The sequence below is a fragment of the Tubulanus polymorphus genome, chromosome 4, assembly GCF_964204645.1.
Source record: "Tubulanus polymorphus chromosome 4, tnTubPoly1.2, whole genome shotgun sequence".
Taxonomy (NCBI): Eukaryota; Metazoa; Nemertea; class Palaeonemertea; order Tubulaniformes; family Tubulanidae; genus Tubulanus; species Tubulanus polymorphus.
Window position 1 is genome coordinate 24,862,991 of NC_134028.1, and position 26,175 is coordinate 24,889,165.

A 26,175-nucleotide genomic window follows, 5' to 3' on the forward strand; every position below is an offset into this window, starting at 1 on the left:
AGTAATTAATGATGTTCACTTGAAATAATATTAATAATAATAAGCTTTGTATCAAAATGAAAAATTTCCTGTTTATTTTCTATGAATGGACGGAATCGTTGTTGGAAAATCAAAACTTTAAACCCTTTTTTCCCTCTCCCGTTAGTCATCATGAAGACAAATTTCATCGAATGTCTACATCAGTTCGGCATTTTTAGCTTGTTCGATTTTTCGCCTAAATCCGTTCGTGCTAAGCGTCAATTCGGCGTGTGTCATTTTTAATTTTTCGAGTTTAGCGCGCAGGTCGGCGCCTTCGTCTTTACGCTCTTCGAAGTCTCTTAATAACGGTTCGTTGCCGAGTAATCCGCAGTTCTGTCGTAGTTTATGATTGTCGATGCGCAGAGCGTCGCGCGCTTGTTTCGTACGCGACAGTACGTCTCGTTTCTGAAAATATGAAAATTATTCCTGACTCGACAAGAAGAACAAGGAATTTCTTGCTTTAAGGCTAAAAAAATTGATACCTTGTTTCTCCGCTCTGCTGAGCTTAAATGTTGACCCGGCCGGCCGCCTATCTACCCTATACATTACTTTTTTTAAAATCGTGATCAATTTTACCATAACAGACCCGGCCGCTATAGAAATGAACTGTTTATAAATTTTATCATATTTTACAAAAATGACCCGGAGAAACAAGGTATCATTTTTGTTTAGCCTAAACTGAGAATATTCGTAGAGTAGCCGTGTTAACCTGGTTTAGAATAAGTAACGAGACGAGTAGTACTATATATAGGGTAACTATTTATTTGACGCACGAGCTTTCGCTACGAATGTAATAGAAGCTTCTTCAGGTGAATGAGTCAAACATTCACCTGATGAAGCTTCTATTCATTAGTAGCGTCTCGTTACTTGGTTTAAACTGATAGGAATTATTAATCTTTAATGAATCACGTATTCATAATGAAACACGTGGTCATTAATGCATCCAAATTCCAAGTTTTTGGCAATATTTGTAAAAAATATTCTATTTCCTAGTTTTCCAGGTCAGTGGCCACCCTGTTGTGGTTCTTTAAACAATCTAACATCTAAGTCAGTTTTGGTTCTATAGCCAATATTCCTGCTCAATGACACGCCACGCGACTGAAACTGAGTCCTGGACTAAATTGATTTGTCAGACTATTGTTTTTGATGTGAGTTACCTGTGCTACGTTTCCCTCTATGTCTCGTAGGTGACCTTTCAATACTTGATTTTCACCTTGAACGAACTGTAATTTCTCTTTCAAATGCGTTAACACTTGTACGGTGCTCGTAATCTTCTTACGCAATTTCAATAATTCCTATATTTGAGAAGAAATCAACCAAACAAAATCTATTATGGAGTTCTAATATTTTACACAGAATATGATGTTTTATGAACTTTATTCTCGGTGTGGAAGATAATTGAAATCTAAAAACTGTCAGAAAAATTAGCTTCAGTTATCAACAATTGTGAGATTTTTCATGCAAAGTTTTTATACCTCATTTCTTTCTTCAATCTTTTCGTTATAAGTTTGATTTTCAATTTTCAGTTGTTCGAAGTCGATCAAATGCAAACCTTCAGCGAGTTCCTCCTGAAAATAACAATAACAAAAAAAATATTATCATATCATACATAAAATATCAATCAATTTTGAATACAGGTGTGCTAATTTCACTGTCGAACTGGGTACAGAATTCATCAATTCATCTGATCACTTGCCTTCGATTTGAGCTGCAGTTCCTTTTTCTTCAGTTTATTTTTCAGTTTGATATTTTCTAATCGTACGTTGACAACCTCTGCTTCTTTCTTTGCCTCAGTTGCCAAATACATCTCTATATCCTGAAAATATAGGGCGTTTCCATTTCATAACCTGACAGCAGATTGTCTGAGGGGGTGCAGGGTACAGACAGCAGATTGTCTAAGGGGATGCAGGGTACAGACAACAGATTGTCTAAGGGGATGCAGGGTACAGACAACAGATTGTCTGAGGGGATGCAGGGTATAGACAACAGATTGTCTAAGGGGATGCAGGGTACAGTTTGAAAATATGATAAGTCTGAAAATTCAAATTTACCTTCTGTGGAATCTGTTTTCCTGAACGGGTATTCACCGAACTAATCGCCACCTGTTTTTTGAATTCCATGAAACGATCTCGCTCCTCGTCGACTTTCTCCTGTCGATCCTGACATTTATCTTTCAAATCTTCAATCTGATGTTTGAAGTCTTCTCTCTGATTGGAATCTTGTCTGCGTAAGTCTTCCAGATTCGCTACAAACAAACAGGTCGATCTTATATACCGTACAACACAATATTCGAAACTCGACTGATTTAAAAGTGGAAAGAAGACCATTCAGGGTATTTCAACAGGTTTTAGGTTTTTGATTCCACTCAAACCACCGAGTGTCACTCCAGGTATTAGCAAGATAAAGCTTTCTTTTTTCCCCTGAAACCCACTGAGCTCTACTAAGGGCATTATAAACTGATCTTCTTTTTCTCCTATGAGGAGCTTTTGACGATGAAACCGTCACCAGGATCCAGTTCCACAGTTTCTGGTTGAACGTCTTCATTGTTTTATCTCTAGATTCAAATTCAACTAAGAACTATGGTATCGGGCCCTGTATTCTAACATTAGGGTCAAAGTGATGTGGAACTCAAGAGTCCTGAACGACGAATCTTACACATGTATTTCAGATATCGTTGTTCCTGATCCGTAACATTTTTATCCATCTCTTGCCTCGTGTCGTCAGCCTTTTTCTTGCGGAAATATTCCGCTAGTTTGTGTTGTAGCTGGAAATTCTGTTGTTGTAATTGTTCCCTTTCAGAAATTGCAGCCTGATGAATAGACGAAATAGATTATGATTTAGGAACAGCTCATAAGCTACAGGGAAAAACACCAGGATGGCCACTTTTATTTGACTTGCTTTTTCAGATAAAAGCTCAAGTCAGTGGAAGATGTTTGGTCAGGTTTTTTTCTTCCCGTTTTCAAAGAAATTTCAGATCCAGTAACGGTTCGTTGTTCTTTGACTCTTACGTGATATTTTTCGATGAGCATTTCACGATCAAACTCCTGGAATTCTTCCTCTTCATATTCATCGTCGTCTTCATCTTCTTCGGCTAAATCATCCATTTGATGAACACCCTCGCCGTCTTCAGATCCTGAATCCATATTTCAACCATAGAAAACAAAACTGTCAGAAAACCGACAATATTGACGATTAACAATTCAAAGAATAGAGACTAAGGACTTACCATATCTATCTGGTGTTCCTGGTTCGAGAATTGCTGGTGGGGAACGTGGAGTCATTTGCTCATCAGGTTCAGGAGTCCCTTCGCGAGACAAACGCTCTCCGACTGCAACAGGACTCTCCACTCTCTCACCTTCTGCGAACGAATCACTTTTCTGCAAATTCGAATATATTATCATAGTTTTGTAATGTCTCAATTTTTAATTCGACTAGTAGACCGAAGTACCCAGCAGTTTTTGATTATGAAAGATAGGCTATTATTCAGAAAATTCTATTTTTTTTCTGTAGTACCACAGATACTAACCGGAGGTTGTTCTTCTTGACTTTCAGCAGTGACGGGTTCACCAGCCTCTCCATCTGCAGTGGCAGCAGTTTCTGTTTCATCTCCACCTATGCAAAAAATACAACACAAACCTTTTGGAAAATTCAATTTTTGGTGAGAACAGAAGTTCCCCGTAACGTTCATTCTTATCAAATAATGTGGAAAAAATATAAAACACAGTGGAACTCGTTATGATGACTTTCATATTTTTTGGAAAGAAGTCTTTCCCCCAAAATTTAATAAATCTTTATAAACGGATATCACAAACTATTTGGTTAAAAAACGGTCTCCTGAAGTTCCCTGTAACGAAGTCCCATAGTAATATTGAAATACATAATCTACACTGATTTTGCTCACATGCAAAGCAAATAAATAAAAGACAGTTAAAGCAAGTACCATACGGTTCTGTATTACACTATACAAGATACAGATAGAAGCTCAAAACTACATTGAAAACATTAACAGTCAACCTCAGTTGAGCTTTTATCACTCAGGACCCAGCGTTGATTGGATTAAGCTCATTTAATCTACTTTTTTCAAGAGCTTAATTTCTCCAAAGAATATCAGAATAATTTCTAGTTCATTTTCAATGAAACTACTATTTATGATCTCAAATTAATCTGGTAAAATTAAGGGTTAACCCGTGATGGATAAACCGAGGTTGACTGTAAATGACTAGAACTACAATAAGCTGAAGTGTATAATCCTGAAATGCTAATGATTTTCTACTGTTCCTAAAATGAAAATAAATACTGTAAAGGAATTGAACTAATAACTACATGTATGATAAATTCATTCCTGAAAAAGCCGCTATAAAGTGAGAGTTAAAGTGAGAACTGAGGTGAGCGTGGAGGAGGGGTAGGTGTCTGAGGAGAAGCATCTTGAAGTATCTTCTAACAATATTTTACTTTTCTCGTCATCCTCTGCAGCAGGTGCCTCCAACTCTTGTCCATCTTCGAGGACGATCTCTTCTTGTTCGGTATCACCTTTCTCTACCGATTCGCCGGGTTCTTTCTCTTCCGTCGCTGTTTCCTCAGTTTGTTCCGGTGATTTTTCTTCGAGCATCTCATCGCCGTCGGGAGCGGGTCTCTCCGAGTCCTCCTCAGCGGCGACCTGATCTTCGCTAGCAGCTTCTTCAGCGGTCTGATCTATTCCAAGCTCTGCGTCCTTCGGTGTAAGATCATTATCAGCCCCGGATTCGGGGGTAATTTCAACGGGTTCTAATAAAACCTCCTCTGAACGACACACACACAAACGATTCATGATTCATGATACAAAAATCTTTCTATTTAGTTCACGCAAAGAAATACCCTCATATCTCTTCCGGGATTTTCCTGAAAAGGACGAGGGAGGGCGACTTTTTCATCAATATTCCAATTATGTAGAGAAGTGATAAAATCTATCGAAAGTTAAAAATGATGAAAAGTAACCAATATTACAATATGGGTGAAACTGATGAACGAAGAATAAAACTGGACTTAGTCTAGTGTCTGTTCCTCAAACAACATGGAAGACCAAAACGTCTGAAAATGTTTGTCACTGATGCAGGGTTTCCATTTTTATCGAAGAAAACTTTGATTTTGAATTGGTTGATAAAATCTGCGCGTCATTTTTGTTCTGTTTCATAGAGGTGTCGCACATGGGATTTGGTTTGTATGAGAAACAAGGGTTTTTCTTTGCATGACCTTAATTACAAAAAATGAAACGTTATCTCACCTTCTTTTGCTTGATCACCATTTTCAGTCGCTTCATCCGTCATTGCAGCAACTTGCTCTGCTTCATCAGCTGGTGCGTCAGCAGCTGCACCTTCATCTGCAGCAGAGACTTCAGCACCGCTGGCAGCTGCATCAGCATCAGCAGTAGCTGCTTCACCTGTATTTCAAATTCGCTCAGTTAAGATTTTTTTTTCAAATTCGACCAAAAGATTCTGATCGGAAAAACTGAGGATGACCGATTGATATTTCATACCTTCAGCAGCTGCTGTAGTATCCTCCTCTGTTGCACCTGCATTTTGACCTTCATTATCTGCTGCAGTTGTCTCTTCTGTAGCGGCTGCAGCTGGTGCTTCAGCTCCTTCCCCTTCTGCAGCTGCCGATTCAGCTACTTCAGCAGGAGCGGTTTCTTCCTCAGCTGCGTTAAAAAATGAACGAAACACATAAATTAGAATTTCTTCATTTCTCATCTGAATTAAGACAAACCGCTGACCAGGGACAAGGAGCCAACAGCAGGCATCAGACCACAATTAGGTTAGTAGCTCGAAGATGCGTAGGGCCGGACCCCAAAAATAGTACCTAGAGTGAAGAAGAGGTCCCCCATAAATGTTGCCATAATTTCTGAAAATGGGATAGGTAACGAATTTCGGTTATATGTATGAAATCGATTGATCCTGAGAGACAGCTTGATGATGAAATAAGGGATTCCCTGGACTTTTTTTGCTTGGAGTAAGGGTACCAAACACGGTGGGGGATTCCCTTAGATATTTGGCTCGGATGTACTGGCATACCTGTACTGGGATACCCCTCCTTTCTAAAGGTTTGATTATTTCAAAAGTTAGGTTGGGTATGTGGGGCGAAAACCACTTCAATGCGTAGCTAAGATGCTGGCCTATGAGCCATAAGCAGGATTTCCCCTGAATTTACGCGCTTATATATGAACTAAACTCTCGAATTTCTTGTTTTTACTATAGGATATAGAAGATTTTGGAATAGTGGTCTGAGCTCAGCAGTTTAGGTGTCGAGGCTAACCAAACCCTAGTGATAAACCTGGATAGTGGGAAGGTGATCTCTAATATTATTAGTCCTACTGTTGATTAGTCTAGTATTTAGCTGTTGAAATGTATCTAATCTAATATCTATCTGTTGAACTTGTCGGTCTACAATGACTGTATTCAGACAACAATGCTAACCTAATCATAATTGCAGATAAATGTGTAATCAGTTATTTGTCAAATAACAATTACAGCTCTGAACTGCAATTGCCAACAAAGTCATTAGTCCCGAGAACAGTTGTGGACTGGAACAACAACAGTCAGGAGATGATCTGTGGGATATGTTCTGCTGCCTCAGTACGCACCATCTAATCACACCACCTTCCCCCTGAATCTTTATACACGCGATCGCGGTTCAGATGCAGTATCCCATGTAGATGTAGAAGCAATATGCCAGTTTGAGTTAGGGCCTACTACTCTCTGTAGTGTAAATACCTTGTTGTTCAACTTCCGCATTTGAAGGATCTGTACCAGCTGCATCTGTTGGAGGAGTTGATTCTTCTGCAGGGCTTTCATCAACCTTCAAATTAGGATTGATAAAATTCAGGTTTTCTCAGTTGTTTCGATCAATATACTGAATTTGAATTGTTTTGTTCTATGTTTATCCACTTTTTTGAAATATTGAGGAAAACTTTTCCCACACCAGTGAAACGGGGATACTACCCACAGCATATTTCGAGATAGAAGTTCCATTTTGCTCCGATATCTATCGATATTTTGATAAAATTTACCTGTTGCTGTTCTAGAGTATTTTGTCCTTCCTCGTCCGCCATTTTGTTGTTAGGGTAAACAATAAATTCAATCCAAATCATAATAGTTTATTCTACATTTTGGTCATCAATGAAATTATCCACCACAATAAAAAATTGAAAAGAAACGAATATTGAAAAACTATCTAAAAATTTATTAAATGCACATCTAAAAAAATCAAAAATACAAAAAATTCTAAAAATCCCTTTTTATATTTTAATTTCATTTTGCATTTTGTTGGTCGTCGTTTTGCAGAAGCTGCTGTAAATAATTCCTATGAATTTCCCTCTCGCGCTTCACGCCGTCCAACTCAACGAGGGCCGCGTCCCTTTTCCGCCGACAATCCGACTTCGCGCGTTCGACCGCATCCAAGAAATTCAAACCGTACTGCCGCATGGGCGATCCGTCAGCTTCACTCGTCGTGGCAGACGATGCGCCCAAACCCGTCTGCTCCATCTGCTCGACAGCAGACGACACGATCTCCGCGTTTTCTTTAAACGCCGTCAAAAATGTCTTTAAAGTTTCGTCGGACGGCGTCGTTTTCATAGCCGCGTATTTCTCGAGTAACTCGCGGATCGGAAGGCAGACGAACTCGCGAGCGCTGCGTCGGAATTCCTCGTAACTCGTCTCCACCGCCGCGAACAACGAATCGACGTATTCGATTTCGAGTTCGTAGATTTCTCGGTGAAATTCGAGTTCGCGTTCGATCGCGCGAGTTTCTAATCCCGATGCGTTCACGCTATAATTCATCGATTTCACCGCTGCCGTGACAACGTCCTTTAATTGTTGCCGATATTTCGGCGTCAATTTTGGGAATTTTGACATAACATTAGCCACGGTCAAGTCCAAATATTTACTTTTCTGAAGCGCAGGCCACGGCGCCGCGGGCACGAGCACCGACAAGTTTAACAAGTCTTGATTTATATCTTTAAGCGCATCACGCGTTTCGTTGATTCGTAAATAGGTATGCTCATAAACCGGAGCGCCGAGTTCGAGTCCGGATGAACATACCGTGCGGAATGAATACTCCAAACTCGTTAACCGTTTAAACAACGAGAATAATTTCGTTTCAAGTTTCGAAACGTGTTTCAAATTGATATGATCGAGATTCCCGCTGCAAACGTCCAATAAGCTGACGTCGCCATTTTCTTTCAGATCCGGTTTAACGAATTCCCCGACAATCAGCGCCGGTTTAGCGAGCGTCTCCGCGCTCGTATTCGCGACCGTTTTCGATATTTTTAAACGCGTCGATTCGGCGACTTCGACCATTTTCATGATGTGACCGCGCGGGACCGGAACGTCCGGACCGTGGATATCTTTAGCTATGTAAACACGCCACGAGTCGGCTAGTTTACTCAACGAGTTTTCGATTTCGAGCAGCGTATTCGAACGGGACGCCAGTGATTCCGACAGAATCAGATTTTGTCTTTCCATTTGTATAAGCTGCGATTTGAGCAACAGAACGCGCCATTCTTCGTAGTTTTCGTTTTTTCTCTCGTTTAGTAATTGCTCGTGAAGCGATTTCGTTTCTTCAAGTTCAGAATTCAATGATTCGTTTTCTTTGCGCAACTTTTCAATGATTTTATCAGCCATGTCAATCACCTGCAAGCACATAAAGTTAATGCAGTTAACTCTGTCTATTCAGTTAGCTTGTGGGACTGACTGTTAAGTTAATATTTCACAAAATTAATCAGGCCAGGCAGGGTAACTCGGTAGCGTTGGGGCAGCTGGTAAAATATTTCACCGATTTGAGGGGAATCAGGGAACTCGGTAGCGTTGGGACTGCTGATAAAATATTGCACTGAGTTGAAATTTTAGTAAATTTCGGGCCGATTCATCAAATTACCGAGTTAGGTCCGTAGACAGCCCGAATACAAAAAATTACCGTCTAGTGGCGCCACCTTTAAACAAATTAACCAACTTTCCCGTCGGATTTCGTTTTAGTAGCGAATGTCATTAATGAATGGTTATTTAAAATATCGCTGAGGGTTTAATTTTATACTTATACTATAAAGTCGAGCGAAATACCTAAGATTTTACGAAAAAAGCCAAAAAGTCAATTCAAAACCAAAAAGTTCGCCACCGAAGAAAGCAGTGACTCAATCCAATCCAGTGAAGATTTTTTACCAGCAATTAAATTCAATCGCAGTTTTGTTGGGAAATTTTTTAAAAGACAAATAGACTTTTCAAGAAAAAGTTATCGATTTCCAAACAAGCAATATTTCAACAAGCGATATCCGAAGGGTGAAATAGAAAGAAATTTACATTTAGACCTAGGAAAGACAACCAGAGGGATAGGTGTCGCTTTTATCCAGGAAGTAAACTTTAGGAAAAAATATGCTGCAAAAATCGAATTAAATCAAATTTCTCTTAATCCACGTTCGTTTCTATCGATGCGTGTTGATTTCAGTGAAGTATTTGATGATATTTAGAGATTAGTTATGGATTTATTGACGAGTAACCCGCATGGTAATGGTCTACTGTTCGCAGGCTGGAATCAAGATCAGGGTAAGAATCGTACTAAATACCGAACGAAACTGTGATTACATGGGGCTTGTCAGTTGAGGGTTTATTGGCGGATCTATTTCTTGGTTTTGAAAACTATAAATTTATAGGTACTTATACGTATAAACAAGTGGCTGTTTCCAAAGCTACAATGTCTGGTTGGATAGTGTGTCAAAATACAGCTGGAGCAGGGAGGGGGCTTTCAGTGGCCTTTTTTCTTCTTGAAGAAGAATTTGGTTGCGGTTATTAGTTGTCCCTAATATTGTCATGTACTATGTACTTGCCATTACCCTTATCCTCAATTGTCATTGATTTTCAGGCTGTTTCGCTTGCGGAATGGAAACTGGTTTTCGTGTGTACAACGCTGATCCATTGAAAGAAAAGGAAAGACAAGGTTTGTTTCTAAACTGCAGGGAATATCGTAGTCAATGTCGATATCTATGTGTCATCATACTGTCACGAGTTGAAGTTTTTATGACAGTGTGTCAAAGATTGTCTGAAGAGAAGTGGGATACAGAAATGATATGAAAATCTACAGCTGGCATATCATCATTCTGATATCTTCTATCTATACAATTCTAGATAGTTTTAAATTTTTGTGTTCTAGATTTCACTGAAGGTGGTATTGGTCATGTTGAGATGTTGTTCAGATGTAACTATCTGGCTTTGGTCGGAGGTGGCAAAAATCCGAAATACGCCCCGAACAAAGGTATATCTTTTATGATGTCTGTTTCAAAGTGTAGAAGGACCTGGAGCAGGTTCCACAGTTTTCTGGGTCAATTTGACTAGACCTAGTTCTGTAGTTAATTTGTGGGCTTATCTTTTGATTCTGAATCCAGTTCGACAGTTATGTGGGTTTGTTTTTACTCTGGATCCAGTTGGACAGTTGTGCGGTTTAAGATTATACTCTGGATCCAGTTCCACAGTAGAAGGTTGAAACTAAACTTTACAGTTTTCATGAAATTAGGTCATTGATGTCAAGGATAAACCCTGAATTGTTGTTTCATGTTTTAGTGATGGTTTGGGATGATTTGAAAAAGAAACATGTCATTGAATTAGAATTCAGCGGTGAAGTGCGGTCTGTTCGATTAAGGAGGGACAGGTACGTTATGAATGACCCTTTGTTAAGTTATGTCTCTATAATTCGCTGATATTTATCAGCTGTTTTATTGTTTTTTTTTTCAGGATTGTCGTAGTTCTTGATTCGATGATTAAAGTTTACACGTTCACTCAAAACCCGCAACAGTTGCACGTCTTCGAAACGTATCATAATCCGAAAGGTTTGTTGTCAAATGTTTAAAGTACTTTCTAGACGAATGAAGCCACAAAACACTGTCGATCTGTCTGCACTGTCGCCCCTCAAACAATCCGCTGTCAGAACCCTGAACCCCCTGGGACAATCTGCTGTCTGAACCCTGCAGCCCTTCAGACAATCGACAAACTATAAAAATTGATTGTCCAAACTTCACAAGGTCGTCAGTCTGAAGACCCGCATGAAAATGATTACGTATCTAACTAACGTGCACAGATATTAAACATTTAATTACCAAAATCAAAACTTCATCCAAACTTCATCCTTTGTCTGATGTGGGTGAGATGAAGACCTTTTCATATTTTCAGGTTTATGTGTTTTGTGTCCGAATAGCAACAACTCGTTGCTAGCATTTCCCGGCTCGAAACTCGGTCAGGTGCAAATCGTCGATTTAGCGAACACGGAGAAATCGCCGTTAGATATCGCTGCCCATGAAGCTTCATTGAGTTGTTTATCATTGAATCTACAGGGCACGAGATTAGCAACCGCTTCTGAGAAGGTCGGTGCTATTTTTCCTCACTTTCTGTATACCTATTCTGGTCAAAGAATCTTCAAATTTTAGATAAACTTTCTATCTAAGAAGTGACAGCGCTGATGAAAAGTTGTTTTTTTTTTCTCGTTTCTTTAGGGGACGTTAATTAGAATATTCGACACGACAAATGGCCAGCAATTACAAGAACTAAGACGTGGTGCTAATACAGCAAATATTTATTGGTAAGCTCTGGTGTTATATGCCATTGTGAAGAAAGCATCGTTGATAATTGAGAAACAACTGAAATTGTTTTGTTTATTTCTGCAATTTTAACTTTCTGACAGCATTAATTTCAATCAAGACTCTTCGCTGATATGTGTATCCAGTGATCATGGCACCGTACATATTTTTGCCGCTGAAGATCAAAAAAAGAACAAACAATCGAGGTACGAGATTTGACCCTGCAGTAATCATATTTAAAAAACCCTGGTGTCTGATTTTAACTCGATAACTGTTCCTTGGAACAGGACCCTGTTCTACAGATCTTGGATATGTTTCACTATAGTTATAGTTTTCAATTGTATAGCCCTTGTGTCAACTCAAACAGGGTGGCTTCTTAACTAGAAATCAGGGAAATGTCATGGAATTTTGAAGTTGAATATTAGAAAAAGTTAGGGAAATTTGTTGAGATCGCGTGTAAAATCAAACAGTTTCCCTCAATGTCTTACGTATTTGACTGTGTTAGTTCTTAGCAGATCAAGTCAGGGGGAAAAGGTACATGTCACTCAGGGAATTGTCAGGAAAATAGCAAGTCAAATAAAAGAGGCCGCCCTGAATTTTTATTGTGCAACTTGGTCCTGAATGATCGGTTTGTTTTTGTAGATTTTAAAAGGTATCTTCTTTCTTTTGCAGCCTAGCGTCGGCCAGTTTCCTGCCTAAGTATTTTAGTTCAAAGTGGAGTTTCTCTAAATTTCAAGTGCCCGGTGGATCACATTGTATATGTGCATTTGGTAATGAACCGAATTCTGTGATAGGTGAGTAATGTTATCTCTCGAAGGCTTAAACAGAGTCTACTGTACCATCCAGCTTAGATATCACTCTCAAGTCAAGAGATCCAACTTGAATGGAGTGTACTGTACCATCCAACTCAGATATTACTCTCTAGTCAAAATATCCGACTTGAGCGGAGTCTACTGTACCATCCAACTCATATATTGCTCTCAAGTCAAAAGAGCCAATTTTAGCGGAGTCTACTGTATCATCCAACTCAGATATTGCTCTCAAGTCAAAAGATCAGACTCAGCAGAGTCTACTGTATCATCCAACTCAGATATCACTCTCCAGTCAAAAGATCAGACTTGAGCGGAGTCTACTGTACCATCCAACTCATATATTGCTCTCAAGTCAAAAGATCTGACTTGAGCGGAGTCTACTGTACCTCTATCCAACTCAGATATTGCTCTCAAGTCAAAAGATCAGACTTGAGCGGAGTCTACTGTATCATCCAACTCAGATATCACTCTATAGTTGCATAGCTTTGTCCAAAAAGACACATGACTTATCAGAGTCAACTGCGCCGTGCTTTTTACTGTGTGAAATACAAATGATGTTTTTATCTGGTTTCAGTGATATGCGCCGACGGTAGTTATTTCAAATTCATGTTTAACGCTAAAGGAGAATGTACACGTGATATTTACGCTCAGTTCCTCGAAATGACCGACGACAAAACCTGATTGTTTGGACGCGACACGTTAGAACGAAGACAACGCGACGCGATTTGACGAATGTTTTTGTATCGAATGAATGACGTTACGTAGCGAGAGATTCGCGAATGTGATATATATTAAAACTGTTCTAAATTTCTTATTGCACAAACACTGACTGTATTTGAAATCGAAGATAGAAACGATAGTTGCACTGTTTACATAGAGAAGCACTAGGCGTTCGATTACATGAGTCATCCTTAATTCTAGTCTTCATTGAAATTGTAGATAAAATACCTAAAAAATGGGCAATTCATAAAAAAGTACGTACGCTTTCATTTATGGGTTGAAAATTGACCGCGTCTTCGTGTGTATGTCTTGGGGAGTTGTTAATGTGGGTGCGTGAAAATTTGCCATTTCCTGTGTTTCAAATGCTTAAAATGGTATACATGGGGGGGAGGGGGGGTATAAAATGTCCACTTCTCCCTTATGTGCGTAATGCTTCGAATTGGTTAGCAATTAGCTACTTCTCATGTATTGACTGCTTAAAATGGTAAACTTGGGGGATCAAAATTCTCCCTATGAACATAATGAATGCTTGAAATTGATTATACACGAGGTGTCACTTCTCCTTATGTGCATAATCGTCGACTACAGGAGCCAGTTCCATAGTCGTGACTCCAGTTCAAAAGGGGTCTTAAATCGTAAGACTGGTCTTAAGTTATTCGATCGGCTAGAGAACTAAGATGGTGTTAGACTGATCTCTCAGCTCTGACTATGGAACCGGTCCCTGGAGGTTTGAAAATGAGCAATCGGTAGTTCAGCGTACCGGCACGTCATTCGTGAACAGCCCTAAAAATGTGCTATTATCGAATTCATGCGGTTGTGATGATGCCTCTATTTTGTAAGAGGAGTTGTTTCCTCTCCTCAGACGACTGTTAAATTAGTAAATGCGCCCATTATAATCGATAGCACTGCTGCCTTTTTCAATGTGAAATTGTGAATCGCTGATTGCTTTTTAACTGGGGTTTAATTATGATGGGTAAAATGGATGCTTTTTGAGTTTCTTCTGTTGCGCAATGGAATCTTATTACAGAGGAACTCTCGCATTATAATCATTTTTGGAAAAAAACAAAAAAATCAATGCAAATTTTGTTTATTTCGCTGGTTATAATGAACACATTTACGCCGAATCCTTGAAATTTGATTTATTTCATTCATACTGGATATAAACGAATTTCTACATTTTATGAACAAAAACAGAATTTTCCGATTTTTTCGTTGAGCTTGTTTCTTGTATGAGATTCCGCTATGCTTCGGTTAAAAATACTTGTTTTAAATCAGCCCTTTGTACAAAACTGTAAAAATGCTTCCAAATGGTAAATACTTAAACGATAAGGTAGTGCTGCGTCGTATGATTTCTAATGTTCTGGTGCTTTTTTTTTTAGAGAAATATCTCATGAAATGAAGAGTATTTCACCCGTGTAAAAATCTGTAAATAAATCGAATATTGTTATGATGATTTTTCGAAAGGAAATTGAATTGAATTTTATTCGCAAGCTAATGATGCTTTTTTGTTGTCTGATTTTCTCGTTTTTGTACCCGTTTTCTTCACGTTGTTTAAATGAGAATTACTATTGATATTTTATGAAAATGATGATGATGATAACAAGTAGCGATTAAGAGTATTTATGTTGCATTTTGATTTTTTTTTTTGTGTTGAGTACAACGTATTTCGATTGTGTTGTAATTTATTTTTTGTGTCAGTAAAAAAAGAAACATTGGTCAGTGTGGAATGGATGGTTCCACCCCGAAATAAAGTACCTCGCCTAACTCGGACCGGGGAAGTGTAATGTCTCATTACATTTCCTTGCTCGGACAAACTGAGACCGGCAAAATTGGTCTGAGTTAAGGATCGGAAAATACGTTAGGAATCAGAAGATGATTTTGTTTTTGTCCGAGTCAGTCAAAAGTGCAAGTTTGGCACATTGATTTGATAAAGAGTTGAGGATGGGAAGGGGGAGTCGAACTATGACATACTGTATATTTGCTCACGATACATCCTAATAATGCCGAGTACACTCTGCCGCCTAATGCAGAACTCTGCACCGACTTCACGCGTGCTGTTCAATCACTTGCTTCATATTGCAGTCAAATGTGTCTCCAGAATTTTGGTATTTTTGTCCAGAATCACGCTTCTGATCTTTTTTTAACTGATTAAAGAGACATTAGAAAATTATCATTTTTTATCCGATTTTGATAAGATTTTGACACAAACAATGGAGGAGCCCAGAACATAAGGGTCCAGAAGCGTGGTCCGAACTGGGATACTAGGTCCAATGCACACGACGCAGCGAAACGCTGGGCAACGTGTTTCAGTGTCGTGATTCCGCGTGTTCCTTTGCGCCGGTGATGATTGTAACCTGGGACCAGTTTCACGAAAAAGTTTACGCCTAAAACAGTTTTAAGTTTGAATTGTTCTCATTGAAAACATGAAGTTACCACTAACAATTGCATCAAAAAGTTGAGTTAAACGATTTTGTGAAACTGGGCCCAGCACGCATGGCCCAAGTTCTGCGGTTTCTCGTTGATATTGACTCATTGGAAATGTACCCCAACCGATGATTATTGAACCGGGTTTTGGTCCGTCGTGAAAACGTCTGCCTTACTTTGTCATACACATCGCTTCTTTCGGGTAAAAGTTCTCCATAAAATCCTCAACATTCCATTTTCTTAATTCGGCCAAGTGCGGATAGAATATTTTACCGGTGTCTGATTCGAGTCGAGTTGACTGATAATACAGTTCATAAAACTGGGTTCTGTCTCTGACGGATCACGTATGACAAATTGACGAGGCGTTTCTTAAATTATGGCTTGACTTTTTCATCGCCGACTTTCACTGCGACTATAGCATTAACTGCTGTATCATAAACACATCCACCACTGCAGATTGCATCACGTTAGAATATCATCATATAGAATATCTCTGACGATATATTATATTGCTACCGCTCATAATGTAATGATATACGTATATTATACTTACAAAATTCTATCGTCATTCATTATTATGGTTAATATGAAATTAATGATAAAATAAAAATATCACTTATTATTTGCATAATATCTTGTTTTTTTGTTTTTTCTTATATTCCATTCGGAGGAACTATCAGTTTCTTGGAATCAAATGGCGATTCGGGTTGAACGGCGGCGGATCATCCCAACAACTGATTCGACGATGGCTATCGATACGATATGGACTCTGGGGCCGGTTGCATAGTCACGGCTTGGACTTTATATGACCAGTCTTAGACCAACTTAGTTCTATAGCCAATCTAACAACTTTTAAGACCAGTCTTAAGATTTAAGACCATTTTTGGACTTAAGCCATGACTGTGCAACTGGCCCCTGATGTCTAAGATGTCTTAGAGTTCGTGATAACTGGTTCTTGTACGTTAGTGGCACATTCGGAACCAAAAGCTACGACGTGTACGTGGTCACCTCAAACCCGCCCCCTCATAACTATGAAACACTGTATGCGAAAAAAAGTACAATATATACCTAGGTCTATTGTCTGAACTAGAAAAGTGACGACAAATCGGTTCCTTTTATTGAAGGAGAGTCCATCTGTTATTTGGACGTAGAGAAAAATGTCAACCGGTGTATGGACACTTATCTCGGGACTGCGACTGCGGATAATCAGTGGTTGGTCAAGGCTATTCTGACAAGATCTATTGGTTGTTTATCAACTTTTCGATGACTGTGCCACTATACACGCAAGCTCGTTCAGCTAAAGGTAAGTATTCTTCGGACAACGACTAGATTTAGTAAGACTATAGAAAAGGAATGATTGTGGTTCAACAAATATATGGCGTTAAGTGTTCGAGCTTATTACGTAAATTAGTCATTTTAGAATTATTTAAACTTCTCTTAGAAAAAAATTAAGAAATAACAAGTGTGTATACAGTTTAAAGTGAGGGTGCATTTTATCAGGGTGCATTTTCTTTGTTACTGTGGGGTTTCACAGAAAATCATTCATATTCGACCGTTCAGGCGTTCAAAATCTTAATGGAAAAACAGAATATCAAATATCAGGCTGCACACGAGGCTCTGTTTTACGAAAACACCCCACGTATAAAGTAAAGTTGTGGCCATTGAGATTCCATGCTATGTTGAGATAAGCTTAAATGTCGCGTGTACTTAATAGGCCTAGACCCATTGAATATTGAAAGTCCAATGTTTATCTGAAATCCCCAGATCAATCTCAGAATCTCGAGACGACGAAAAAATTCAAAATTGAACTTTAAAAAGTTTTAAAAAGTCATTCAGTACCGCGTGATTCACTATTATCAAAGTTTATCGTATTCACAGTGGTAAAAACGATTCGGTTAGTCGGTGCTACGAGCAATTATCTGTTCAGATAATTGCTCGTAGGTCGGTACGAGTTGGTTTTCAAGCAGGCCGCTTTCGATCTTGATCATGCCTGCAACAACCAACTCATAATAACAGACAAGAATATAAGCCTTTTTTACAGTTTCCAGGCGCCATTTTTTGGGTACCCGCCGGGTCCGCATTGTTGAATTTTTTGTCCCTATTTTTGCCCCGTTTAGATCGTTCAAATCGAACGCTGAGCTTGTACGTATGTATTCATATTTGTAATACCAAAAATAGTCTTTATGAATTTTTGGTAATACGTACAGCTCTTAGTAGAATAGGCATACTCGATGTGGTGAAAGGATAATGAGATCAAAACCCACTATAGTTCTTAATCTTTTAAATTTATTCAAAAGATTGAAAATTAAATCTACATTTATCAAGAATCAAAATCTAAAGATACGACATTTCGAACCCTCCCTCTACGTAGGCACCATCAAATATAAGTAAGTCTCTAGGGTGAATCCAAAGTGTCATCTAATTCGGTTTTTATCACACTTCGCTTGACTGAAAATGACAATTTGGGCGACGATGCGAAGAAACACAATATTGTTATTTACGTGGCATCGCATTGGAAATCTGACGCAGAGAAATACAAGATATTGATGACGAGATCGAATTGGTACTCGCGTGCCACAGCTAACTACATGTATATCTGTACTTCGATTTCCGATTTCAAAATCAAACCCCCTGTTTCGCTCCCGGCAGGTGTGGTGGGTCTGTAAGGGACACTCAATCGAACGAAATTTACCAGCCAAATAGATAACAGGGACAATCCCTATTTTAAGATTAAAAAAAGAATCTTCGACGACACGAGAGACGACTGTAGAACACTTATCGCCAACAATATGACGCCTTACAATTCCATAATCGTCCATTCGTATTAGAACAGCGGAGCCTTATACACAATAGGTGGTACTGGGCCGGAAAGATCTTTTCTACCGCCAATAGTGTCTTCAAACAAGAACACGAATAAACGTAGAATCGCGTCCCCTTAGTGCCGTATTTAAAACGTAGTACACTAAGTGTACGGTCTGCAAAACGTTAACTTTCTTTAACGAAAACTATCATTTTATAGGCATAAAACTCATATTTCAAAGATCTGAATGATGGACACTTTCATGGAGACGTATGAAGCCTTTATGGCAAAAGGAGGTAATCACATATCAAAATAATTTCTGCTTATAATACATCATCACGATTGATAGAACACTATATCCGTGTTGACGCGATGTAGAGAGAATCCCACAATTATAACGAAAAAGTCCGAAAATGAAACTTCGAGATAGTAGTTTATTTCAACGTTTCGGACTTTTTCGTTATAATTGTGGGATTCTCTCTATATATAATACATCATGTTTTCATTATGTACAGTATATACTTCTGAATTCAGACTTGGGCTCATTTTACACACAACCATTTACTTTCAGATCCGCGAGTTGAGAATTGGTTGATGATGAAAAGTCCAGTTCCATCAATTCTACTAATCGCCGCGTACTTACTGATCTGTATCTGCGGACCGATGCTCATGAAAAATAGAAAACCGTTTGATTTGAAATTTCTCATAATTCCATACAACTTCGCTTTAGTGGGTTTATCCGCTTATATGTTTTATGAGGTAATGCTAATAATTAAAACACGTTAAAAGTATATTTAATGCACAGTTTGGATACCTTTTAATACGACTTTTCTCCAGGTTTTGATGTCAGCCATTTTAGCGAACTATAGTCTCAAATGTCAACCTGTTGACTATTCCGATAATCCATTAGCCATGAGGGTAAGATTCCACGAGTTCCAGCTCTTCGGATGACTTACATGGAACTTGCGTGTAGATTCATATTTTCTCGTTACGTTTCCTTTTCCAGATGGCCAGAGCTTGTTGGTGGTTTTTCTTTTCAAAGTTTATCGAATTTTTCGATTCGGTAAGTAAAAAATGCGGGAGATAATTATCACACGCGACCCATCAGTTCCTCGGTTAAAATTTGACTCCACGGGGTTTAATGATATTAATCTAATTGCTAAGCTCTCAAAGAGAACTACAGATTAATAGAGAATTGTGGATTCTAAGTGGACTGTGGAACTCACTGGTATAAAGAGTTGGATTAGTTTATTTTCAAGTTAAACAAAATCTAGTAGATCAAGTATATCGTGATAGAGGAGCCGTGTAAAACTGGTATCAAATTGAATATGAAAACAGAATTTATTAGAAATCACAAGCTTTCGCCATTTTATTATATCGGTTAATGTTCTATATATTTCTCTCTCTATTCGCTAGTTTTTCATGATTCTGCGCGGTAAAACAAATCAGTTGACATTTCTTCACGTTTATCACCATTCGACGATGATCGTGAACTGGTGGCTGGGAGTGAAATACGTCGCCGGTGGACAATGTCAGTTGATTTTACAAATATATTCAGAAATTCCTGATTTTTCCGTTTAGGAGAGGAATTAACACCAAACAATCGATTTTGTCTTGCAGCTTTTTTCATCGCTTTGCTGAACTCATCCGTCCATATTATGATGTATTCGTACTACGGGTTGGCGGCGTTCGGGCCTCATATGCAAAAATACCTCTGGTGGAAAAGATACATGACTCGCATTCAGTTGGTAAGTTAAAAGCAGCGTTTTCACTAGAGGCTGAAAGATATCTTGCTTCTTCTCACGGTCGGCCAAATTAATCAGCAAAAGTAGAAAATAAAATCCGGCCGGGACAGGAACCGTATTCACGAAGTACCTGTAAATCAAGATAAAAAGATGAACTTACGGGCAGACACGTGACACGTATAGGCTTACGGTGCTTCTTCGTGAATACGGTGCCAGTTCGTATAGGAAACATCCAGCCGCTATTATAATGGTGGTTGATGATTCGGGCTACATGAATTGATTAAAAATAAGTTGTTCTCAACAACCAGTTAAAATTACTTTTTAGGCCCTGAAAACAAACCTAACGATGGGAAACATTGTATCTTTTTTAGCCTGATGAATTTCTATTCGTTTCTGAAAGATGAATTTGCAGTTTTTCTGTATTTTTCTAGATTCAGTTTCTGATGTTCGTCACTCATTCCGGATATAACGTATTCATGACCGACTGTGATTTTCCGCAAGGATTCAACGTGGCTGTATTTCTGTACAGTATTTCTCTGATCGCGTTATTCACGAATTTCTACGTACGCGAATACATCCACAAACAACAGAAAAAGACTAAAAAATCGAAATAAACATTTTAATACCGTTAAGCCGTGTCTGGTGAACATTGCGACCGTTTTTGCGCATTTTTCTTATAATGAAAGATTGATATTGAAATGAAATAACGACTGTATAACATTTTCAATCGTGTTTTCTGTGTTCTTTCATCTTTTATTCAAAACTATCCATTCAACATTCTGTCCGCTCAGGTCTGACCATCCTCCCTCGGCAGGGATTCGGACCTGATGGCATGCTCGCTTGCCAGGGGTCCGGTATCACTCCCGAACTCGCTTCCACCAGCAGGGGAACAGCTTTAGCGTAGTGGGTTCGAATCCTTTGACGGGTGAAGATGACCTGATGGCATCGCTTCACTCAGCCACGGCACGAACCGTGGCAATCTCGATGCCATTAGGTTCGAATCCCTGCCGGAGGAGGATGAGGTCGTACGCATCACGTCACAGCGCGTCATGTTGGCCGCAAAGCGATAGGCGGCTCCTCTAGTCAAATCTAACGCACCTTTATCACATGCTGAGCAAAGCCGGCATGAAGTTTGATGACGTGATTTATGTTAATGTCCCTGTAATTGGTGGAGCATGGTGAATCTGTATCGTTGTCCTTGATTGGTCCGAAAATTCGAACGTTTTGTCAAACGTATTTTGCATACGCGCAGAAACCAACAGAATGAGAATCCGCCAATGACATACTCGACATAAAGTTCGTGACCATCACGATCCTTAAGATTTTTTTTTCATACAAAATGTTTTGCACCATTCTTTGAGTTGTTAGGTTACGTTAAACCTTCAAATAAAAACTGCAAGTAATTTCTATTACGCATTAACGTTTACCCAACATATATTCATATCAAACATATACTGACATTTATTGGAACAAAGGCTTTTTCTATTTATCCGATTACATTTTTTTTGGTCCCACCGTTTGAATTATCGAATACGATTATCATAATGCATCGACGATGATTTACATTTGACAGAACAAAATATTATGCGCATATAGAACACAATATGTGTGCGTGGTTTAGGCCTACGTATGACACATTGGTCGTATAGAAAAAAATATGATATATATATATAGAATATCGGAGAGACTGGATTGACAACTGTTTTAATTTACGTGGTCTAATTCGATTTATTCGTCATTCGTATGGCGCGTCGCTCAGTCGGGCAGCCATACAGCTATCAGTCGGTTGCTCGTTCGTTCGCATTTGTCGCCGTACCGACCTGTTTTTTTATAATGCTTTTTATTTAAAGCCATTCCGCGTTTTATATACCTGGGCAAACACTATACAGTACAACAATATATATATATATATATAAAGCAGGTCTGAAGCACTTTTTCTATATATATACATTTTTTCGTGTTAAAAACCCGACCTCGACGTGAACCAATTCACGGCCAGGTTTTATGAGACAACTAGTGTGTGCGGATTTAAAGCACGAAACATTCGAATTCTGTGGAGCTCTTTTCATTCACAAATACGTAAGTATGTATAACATCAATGCATTTATTTGAATCCGTTTCGATGAAATTGCACAACCAAAAAGTGAGCACAGCTGTTCGAACGATTTTTCACAGCAATTAATTTTTGTCACCGACCACAGGTTTTTTTATGATTAGTTCTTTCTATTAGAATTTAGGTATTGAAAACGCATGCTTTCACCTCTCGCAATACATAAACATAGGCAGGACATACATACCGCCTTGATACATATCTTTCCATCGGCAAATAAAAGGAGACTATGATTAATTAATTTCTTTCACTCATTTTTCATAGATGCCTAGACATCGAGCATCGTTGCGTATGATATTACGAAAAATGTGGAGCATGTATTTCAATAAGTACAGTTTTTAAACAATTCAGATATAGTCGGTAGGTGTTGCAACTTTTCAATAGCGCACTTGATCTATATTCAACTCGTCACCGAATGCTAATATGGAACAACTCAGCGCGAACTAAAAAGCAGTGCAATTACATATGAATATACATTTTAATGTTTTCATGTATTCACCCAGCCTTATATTAGGGGAACTTCGTGCAAAAGTCATATCCTTTCCAATCCAGGGGGCAGATACAGGATTCCTGAAAAGGCTGTGGTTCACTCAGGACCACGTTAAAAAGGGGGCAAGACTAGGATCTAAGAATCGATGTCCTTTTGATAATTTATAACAATACGGCTACTTTAGTGAAATAGAATAAAATAGGAGACATACTAAAGCGATTTCTATTTTCTCTACAAATCTCTCCTTTAAATTGTTTAAAATGACTGTAAAGTCTTTCTTGAATAACCGACCCGTACGGTTGGATTTCTTGTTTTCCTTCTGCGCACACCAGGTCTGCATAGATTGCTAATGTGTTATAAAGCTAGAATTTTCAATGTCTTTTCGTAAAAACATGTATACCATACAGTGCTCGTTTTAAAGATAGGAAACACATATAGGAATACAATGTGCCCCTATGAGTGCCGCAGGTCCTTTTCTAAAGATTTGAATCACAGGAAAATGTGATATGTGTCACCGGAACTTACCGAGGCACTTTCTGAAAAGTGCACTTGGCTAAAAAAGGGTGGGTTCGAACCCACGGAACACACCCCTGTATCCGCCCCTGATAATAACATTTCATATTTAGCAGCTTGAGACTTTCCGCTTGAAAAATATGTTTGTTAAGAATTGGATACTCGCGCGGTATAATGATCAGTGTTTGACTTAAGACAAATCTAATTGTCAGCTTTGGTAAAAAATTCAAAAACTATGGCGTTACTGGTTTTAATTATCTTTAAGGAAACCGCATCCGAAACATGGAAACGTTCACGGAAATATATGACGCCCTAATGGCAAAAGCAGGTATGAATCTTTTTCTTGTTGGAGAATAATTCAGGCCCGCGGTTGCACAGTCAACCAAGATTTGTCTTCTACTTGACTGTTATTACTAGATTGGCAAGCACCAAAACGGCTGTGCAACTAACGTAACTTCAGGCACTGACGACAAAAGACTTACATTCATTCTAGCATGCAATTCTATTTTATCACGAATGTGTCTCTGGGGAAAGATACTTTATATCTTTTTGTTGGAGAACTGTCAAGGATTGATAGCTTAAATAAATGAAGAAAGAACACTTCGAATTTAAAATCATACGATCAAATTTATTAATATGAAACCACAAAGTTTCGGCTGTTGACTAACAGCCATCATCAGGCGGAATGGAATTGATAGCTTAATTGGCCTTTACGTTCATATGCTAGAAAACCGGTTCTATTGCCTGTGAATGCATATGTGTGCATGTATTTTAGGATCTATGTTCAAAGCGAATTGAACAATTGTTTTTGGTCACGTCTATCTAGTGATTTACAGAAAAAATAGTTTCTTCATTTGAATTTAATTCATCACAAGACCAGAGAAATCCCACAATAATTCAGCCAAAGATGTAAAGAACTTTACATCTTTCGCTGATTTATTGTGGGATTTCTCACAATTATTCCGAAATATATTATGAACACATATTTTCAGATCCGCGAGTTGAGAATTGGTTTTTGATGAAAAGTCCAGTTCCAACTCTTCTTATCGTTGCCGCGTACTTACTGATCTGTATCTGCGGACCGATGCTCATGAAAAATAGGAAACCATTCAACCTAAAATTCCTTATAATTCCATACAACTTCGCTTTAGTGGGTTTATCAGCTTATATGTTCTATGAAGTAAGTCAATTGCAGAATAATCTGCTGCCACATCTGGGCTAATGTTCCGTAATACGTGTTGCATGCACCAACTGTTGCAAACGAGAAATGACAGCCTTTCTAAAGTTTTCGACGTGATATTTCAGCTTTTAATGTCAGCAATTTTAGCCAACTATAGTTTAAAATGTCAACCCGTCGACTATTCAAATAATCCGCTATCCTTGCGGGTAAGTGTAAAACAATAATCTTTTCTAAATGTCTTCAACTTCTAAACGAAATTTCACTTATCGTGCATATTGTTTCTTCCATTTCGCAGATGGCCAGAGTTAACTGGTTGTTTTTCTTCTCGAAGTTTATAGAGTTTTTTGATTCAGTAAGTAATATATACGACACTCTGTGGAAAAGCTACCGAACCAAAGATAACCCCTGTGGACACTTTTATTAATATCACGTATAACCATCTGTGCTTATAGAGAAGAGAAGGGATAATATAATTTCCTTTTTGTAAATCCGAGTTTCATTGAATTGCTACGTTTTCTTTGTTACAGTTTTTCATCATATTGAGGGGAAAAACAAATCAACTGTCATTTCTTCATGTTTATCATCACTCAACGATGGTCATCATCTGGTGGTCAGGTGTTAAGTACGTCGCCGGTGGGCAATGTGAGTTACTACTTGTCGTTTACCGGTAATCTAGTTAATATATTTATGTCTATGATCTCACTGAGATGAAATTTGACCACGCTGTAAGGAGACAGCTGAAATATAGTGGTCTCGGAAAACTTTCAATTTTCAAAAATCTCTCATTGAGAAGATGATTCCGTTCAATCAAAATTGAATAGTATTTTATTTTGTATATTTGCAGCATTTTTCATCCCTTTGTTGAACAGTTTTGTGCATACGATGATGTATGTTTATTACGGGTTGGCGGCGATCGGGCCTCACATGCAAAAATACCTCTGGTGGAAAAGATACATGACTCGCATTCAGTTGGTAAGTTGAATCTTGATTCTTTTTAGTAATCGAGATTGGATGATTGAGTATCTTTGCTATGGGCATAATCCCATAATCTACACGTTCTGCGAGCCTGGTGGAATGTTTCCCGCCTCTGAAATCTTAATTAACAACAATTGTTATTTGGGGTTGATAACGTTGCTCCGGCGCCTGTTTGTCAACATGTTTTCCCGTTTTTTTTACAGACTCAGTTCGTGATGGTCCTCGTTCATTCAGGGTACAATATGTTCATGACGAATTGTAATTTTCATCAGGGATTTAATGTGGCAGCCATGTCGTATAGTTTATCGTTGACTTTGTTGTTCACGAATTTCTACGTGCGCGAATACATCCACATTCAGAAGCAGAAACAACATAAGAACTGAATTATTAGTTGAATCAAGATCGGTGATCATTGTAATCGTAGTATGAAAAGCCCTGAAAATGTGACCCTGAATGATGAATTTGTTTGTAATTATCTAATGTATACGTGTCTATCGGCTATAGCCCTTATCAGGCTGTCAAGTGGCCCTTTGGGGAAAGTATGGATCAATTGTTCTACCTCTGGCATGGCTTAAATCGTGATTTCAGATGACTGGACAGGGTATCAACTACAGGGAATTTACTCGCAAATACTTTTGCTCAGGGAACGCTGCGACATCCTCGGTTTTCATTTCTTGGTACTTTCACCCAAGGCATGTTAGACTAAAATATTGATACCTTGTGTCTCATTTCTGCTGAGCTAAGTTCAGCCTTACCCGAAAATAGTTCATACAATTACAGAAATGAACTAATTATAAA

The 26,175-nt window shown here is 38.5% G+C and overlaps 5 protein-coding genes across 7 annotated transcripts; 3 read left to right on the forward strand and 2 right to left on the reverse strand.

Annotated features, from left to right (window-relative positions):
- Positions 1-17: 17 nt before the first annotated feature.
- Positions 18-7,109, reverse strand: LOC141903576 (cilia- and flagella-associated protein 184-like). Of its 2 annotated transcripts, XM_074791758.1 has the most exons (14): positions 7,061-7,109; positions 6,765-6,849; positions 5,531-5,692; positions 5,279-5,434; positions 4,471-4,797; positions 3,545-3,630; positions 3,245-3,395; positions 3,027-3,151; positions 2,674-2,827; positions 2,070-2,263; positions 1,715-1,834; positions 1,494-1,586; positions 1,176-1,313; positions 18-423 (listed from the first exon to the last, which is right to left on the reverse strand). In XM_074791758.1, exons 1-14 carry the CDS (start codon positions 7,100-7,102, stop codon positions 175-177), a joined length of 2,082 nt encoding a protein of 693 aa, XP_074647859.1. In that variant the 5' UTR covers positions 7,103-7,109; the 3' UTR covers positions 18-174. The 2 variants fall into 2 exon arrangements, with proteins under 2 accessions (XP_074647859.1, XP_074647860.1); XM_074791759.1 differs by lacking the exon at positions 4,471-4,797 and having other exon boundaries at positions 22-423.
- Positions 7,110-7,255: 146 nt separating this feature from the next.
- On the reverse strand, positions 7,256-9,165 carry LOC141903981 (uncharacterized). Of its 2 annotated transcripts, none has more exons than XM_074792409.1 (2): positions 9,108-9,165; positions 7,256-8,681 (listed from the first exon to the last, which is right to left on the reverse strand). In XM_074792409.1, the coding sequence occupies exon 2, from the start codon at positions 8,670-8,672 to the stop codon at positions 7,302-7,304; it is 1,371 nt and encodes a 456-aa protein (XP_074648510.1). In that variant the 5' UTR covers positions 8,673-8,681; positions 9,108-9,165; the 3' UTR covers positions 7,256-7,301. The 2 variants fall into 2 exon arrangements, with proteins under 2 accessions (XP_074648510.1, XP_074648508.1); XM_074792407.1 differs by lacking the exon at positions 9,108-9,165 and adding an exon at positions 8,926-8,976.
- A 233-nt stretch (positions 9,166-9,398) lies between these two features.
- LOC141903637 (WD repeat domain phosphoinositide-interacting protein 3-like) lies at positions 9,399-16,187 on the forward strand. Its single transcript, XM_074791844.1, has 10 exons — positions 9,399-9,587; positions 9,904-9,978; positions 10,192-10,293; positions 10,599-10,686; positions 10,770-10,864; positions 11,205-11,395; positions 11,525-11,610; positions 11,713-11,814; positions 12,281-12,402; positions 12,995-16,187. The coding sequence occupies exons 1-10, from the start codon at positions 9,521-9,523 to the stop codon at positions 13,099-13,101; spliced, it is 1,035 nt and encodes a 344-aa protein (XP_074647945.1). The 5' UTR covers positions 9,399-9,520; the 3' UTR covers positions 13,102-16,187.
- A 642-nt stretch (positions 16,188-16,829) lies between these two features.
- LOC141903638 (very long chain fatty acid elongase 4-like) lies at positions 16,830-20,766 on the forward strand. Its single transcript, XM_074791845.1, has 8 exons — positions 16,830-16,867; positions 18,584-18,660; positions 18,936-19,123; positions 19,202-19,282; positions 19,371-19,427; positions 19,781-19,895; positions 19,985-20,112; positions 20,541-20,766. The coding sequence occupies exons 2-8, from the start codon at positions 18,612-18,614 to the stop codon at positions 20,721-20,723; spliced, it is 801 nt and encodes a 266-aa protein (XP_074647946.1). The 5' UTR covers positions 16,830-16,867; positions 18,584-18,611; the 3' UTR covers positions 20,724-20,766.
- A 2,771-nt stretch (positions 20,767-23,537) lies between these two features.
- On the forward strand, positions 23,538-25,760 carry LOC141904495 (very long chain fatty acid elongase 4-like). Its single transcript, XM_074793085.1, has 8 exons — positions 23,538-23,550; positions 23,998-24,004; positions 24,138-24,402; positions 24,528-24,608; positions 24,698-24,754; positions 24,930-25,044; positions 25,247-25,374; positions 25,581-25,760. The coding sequence occupies exons 1-8, from the start codon at positions 23,538-23,540 to the stop codon at positions 25,758-25,760; spliced, it is 846 nt and encodes a 281-aa protein (XP_074649186.1).
- Positions 25,761-26,175: the final 415 nt, after the last annotated feature.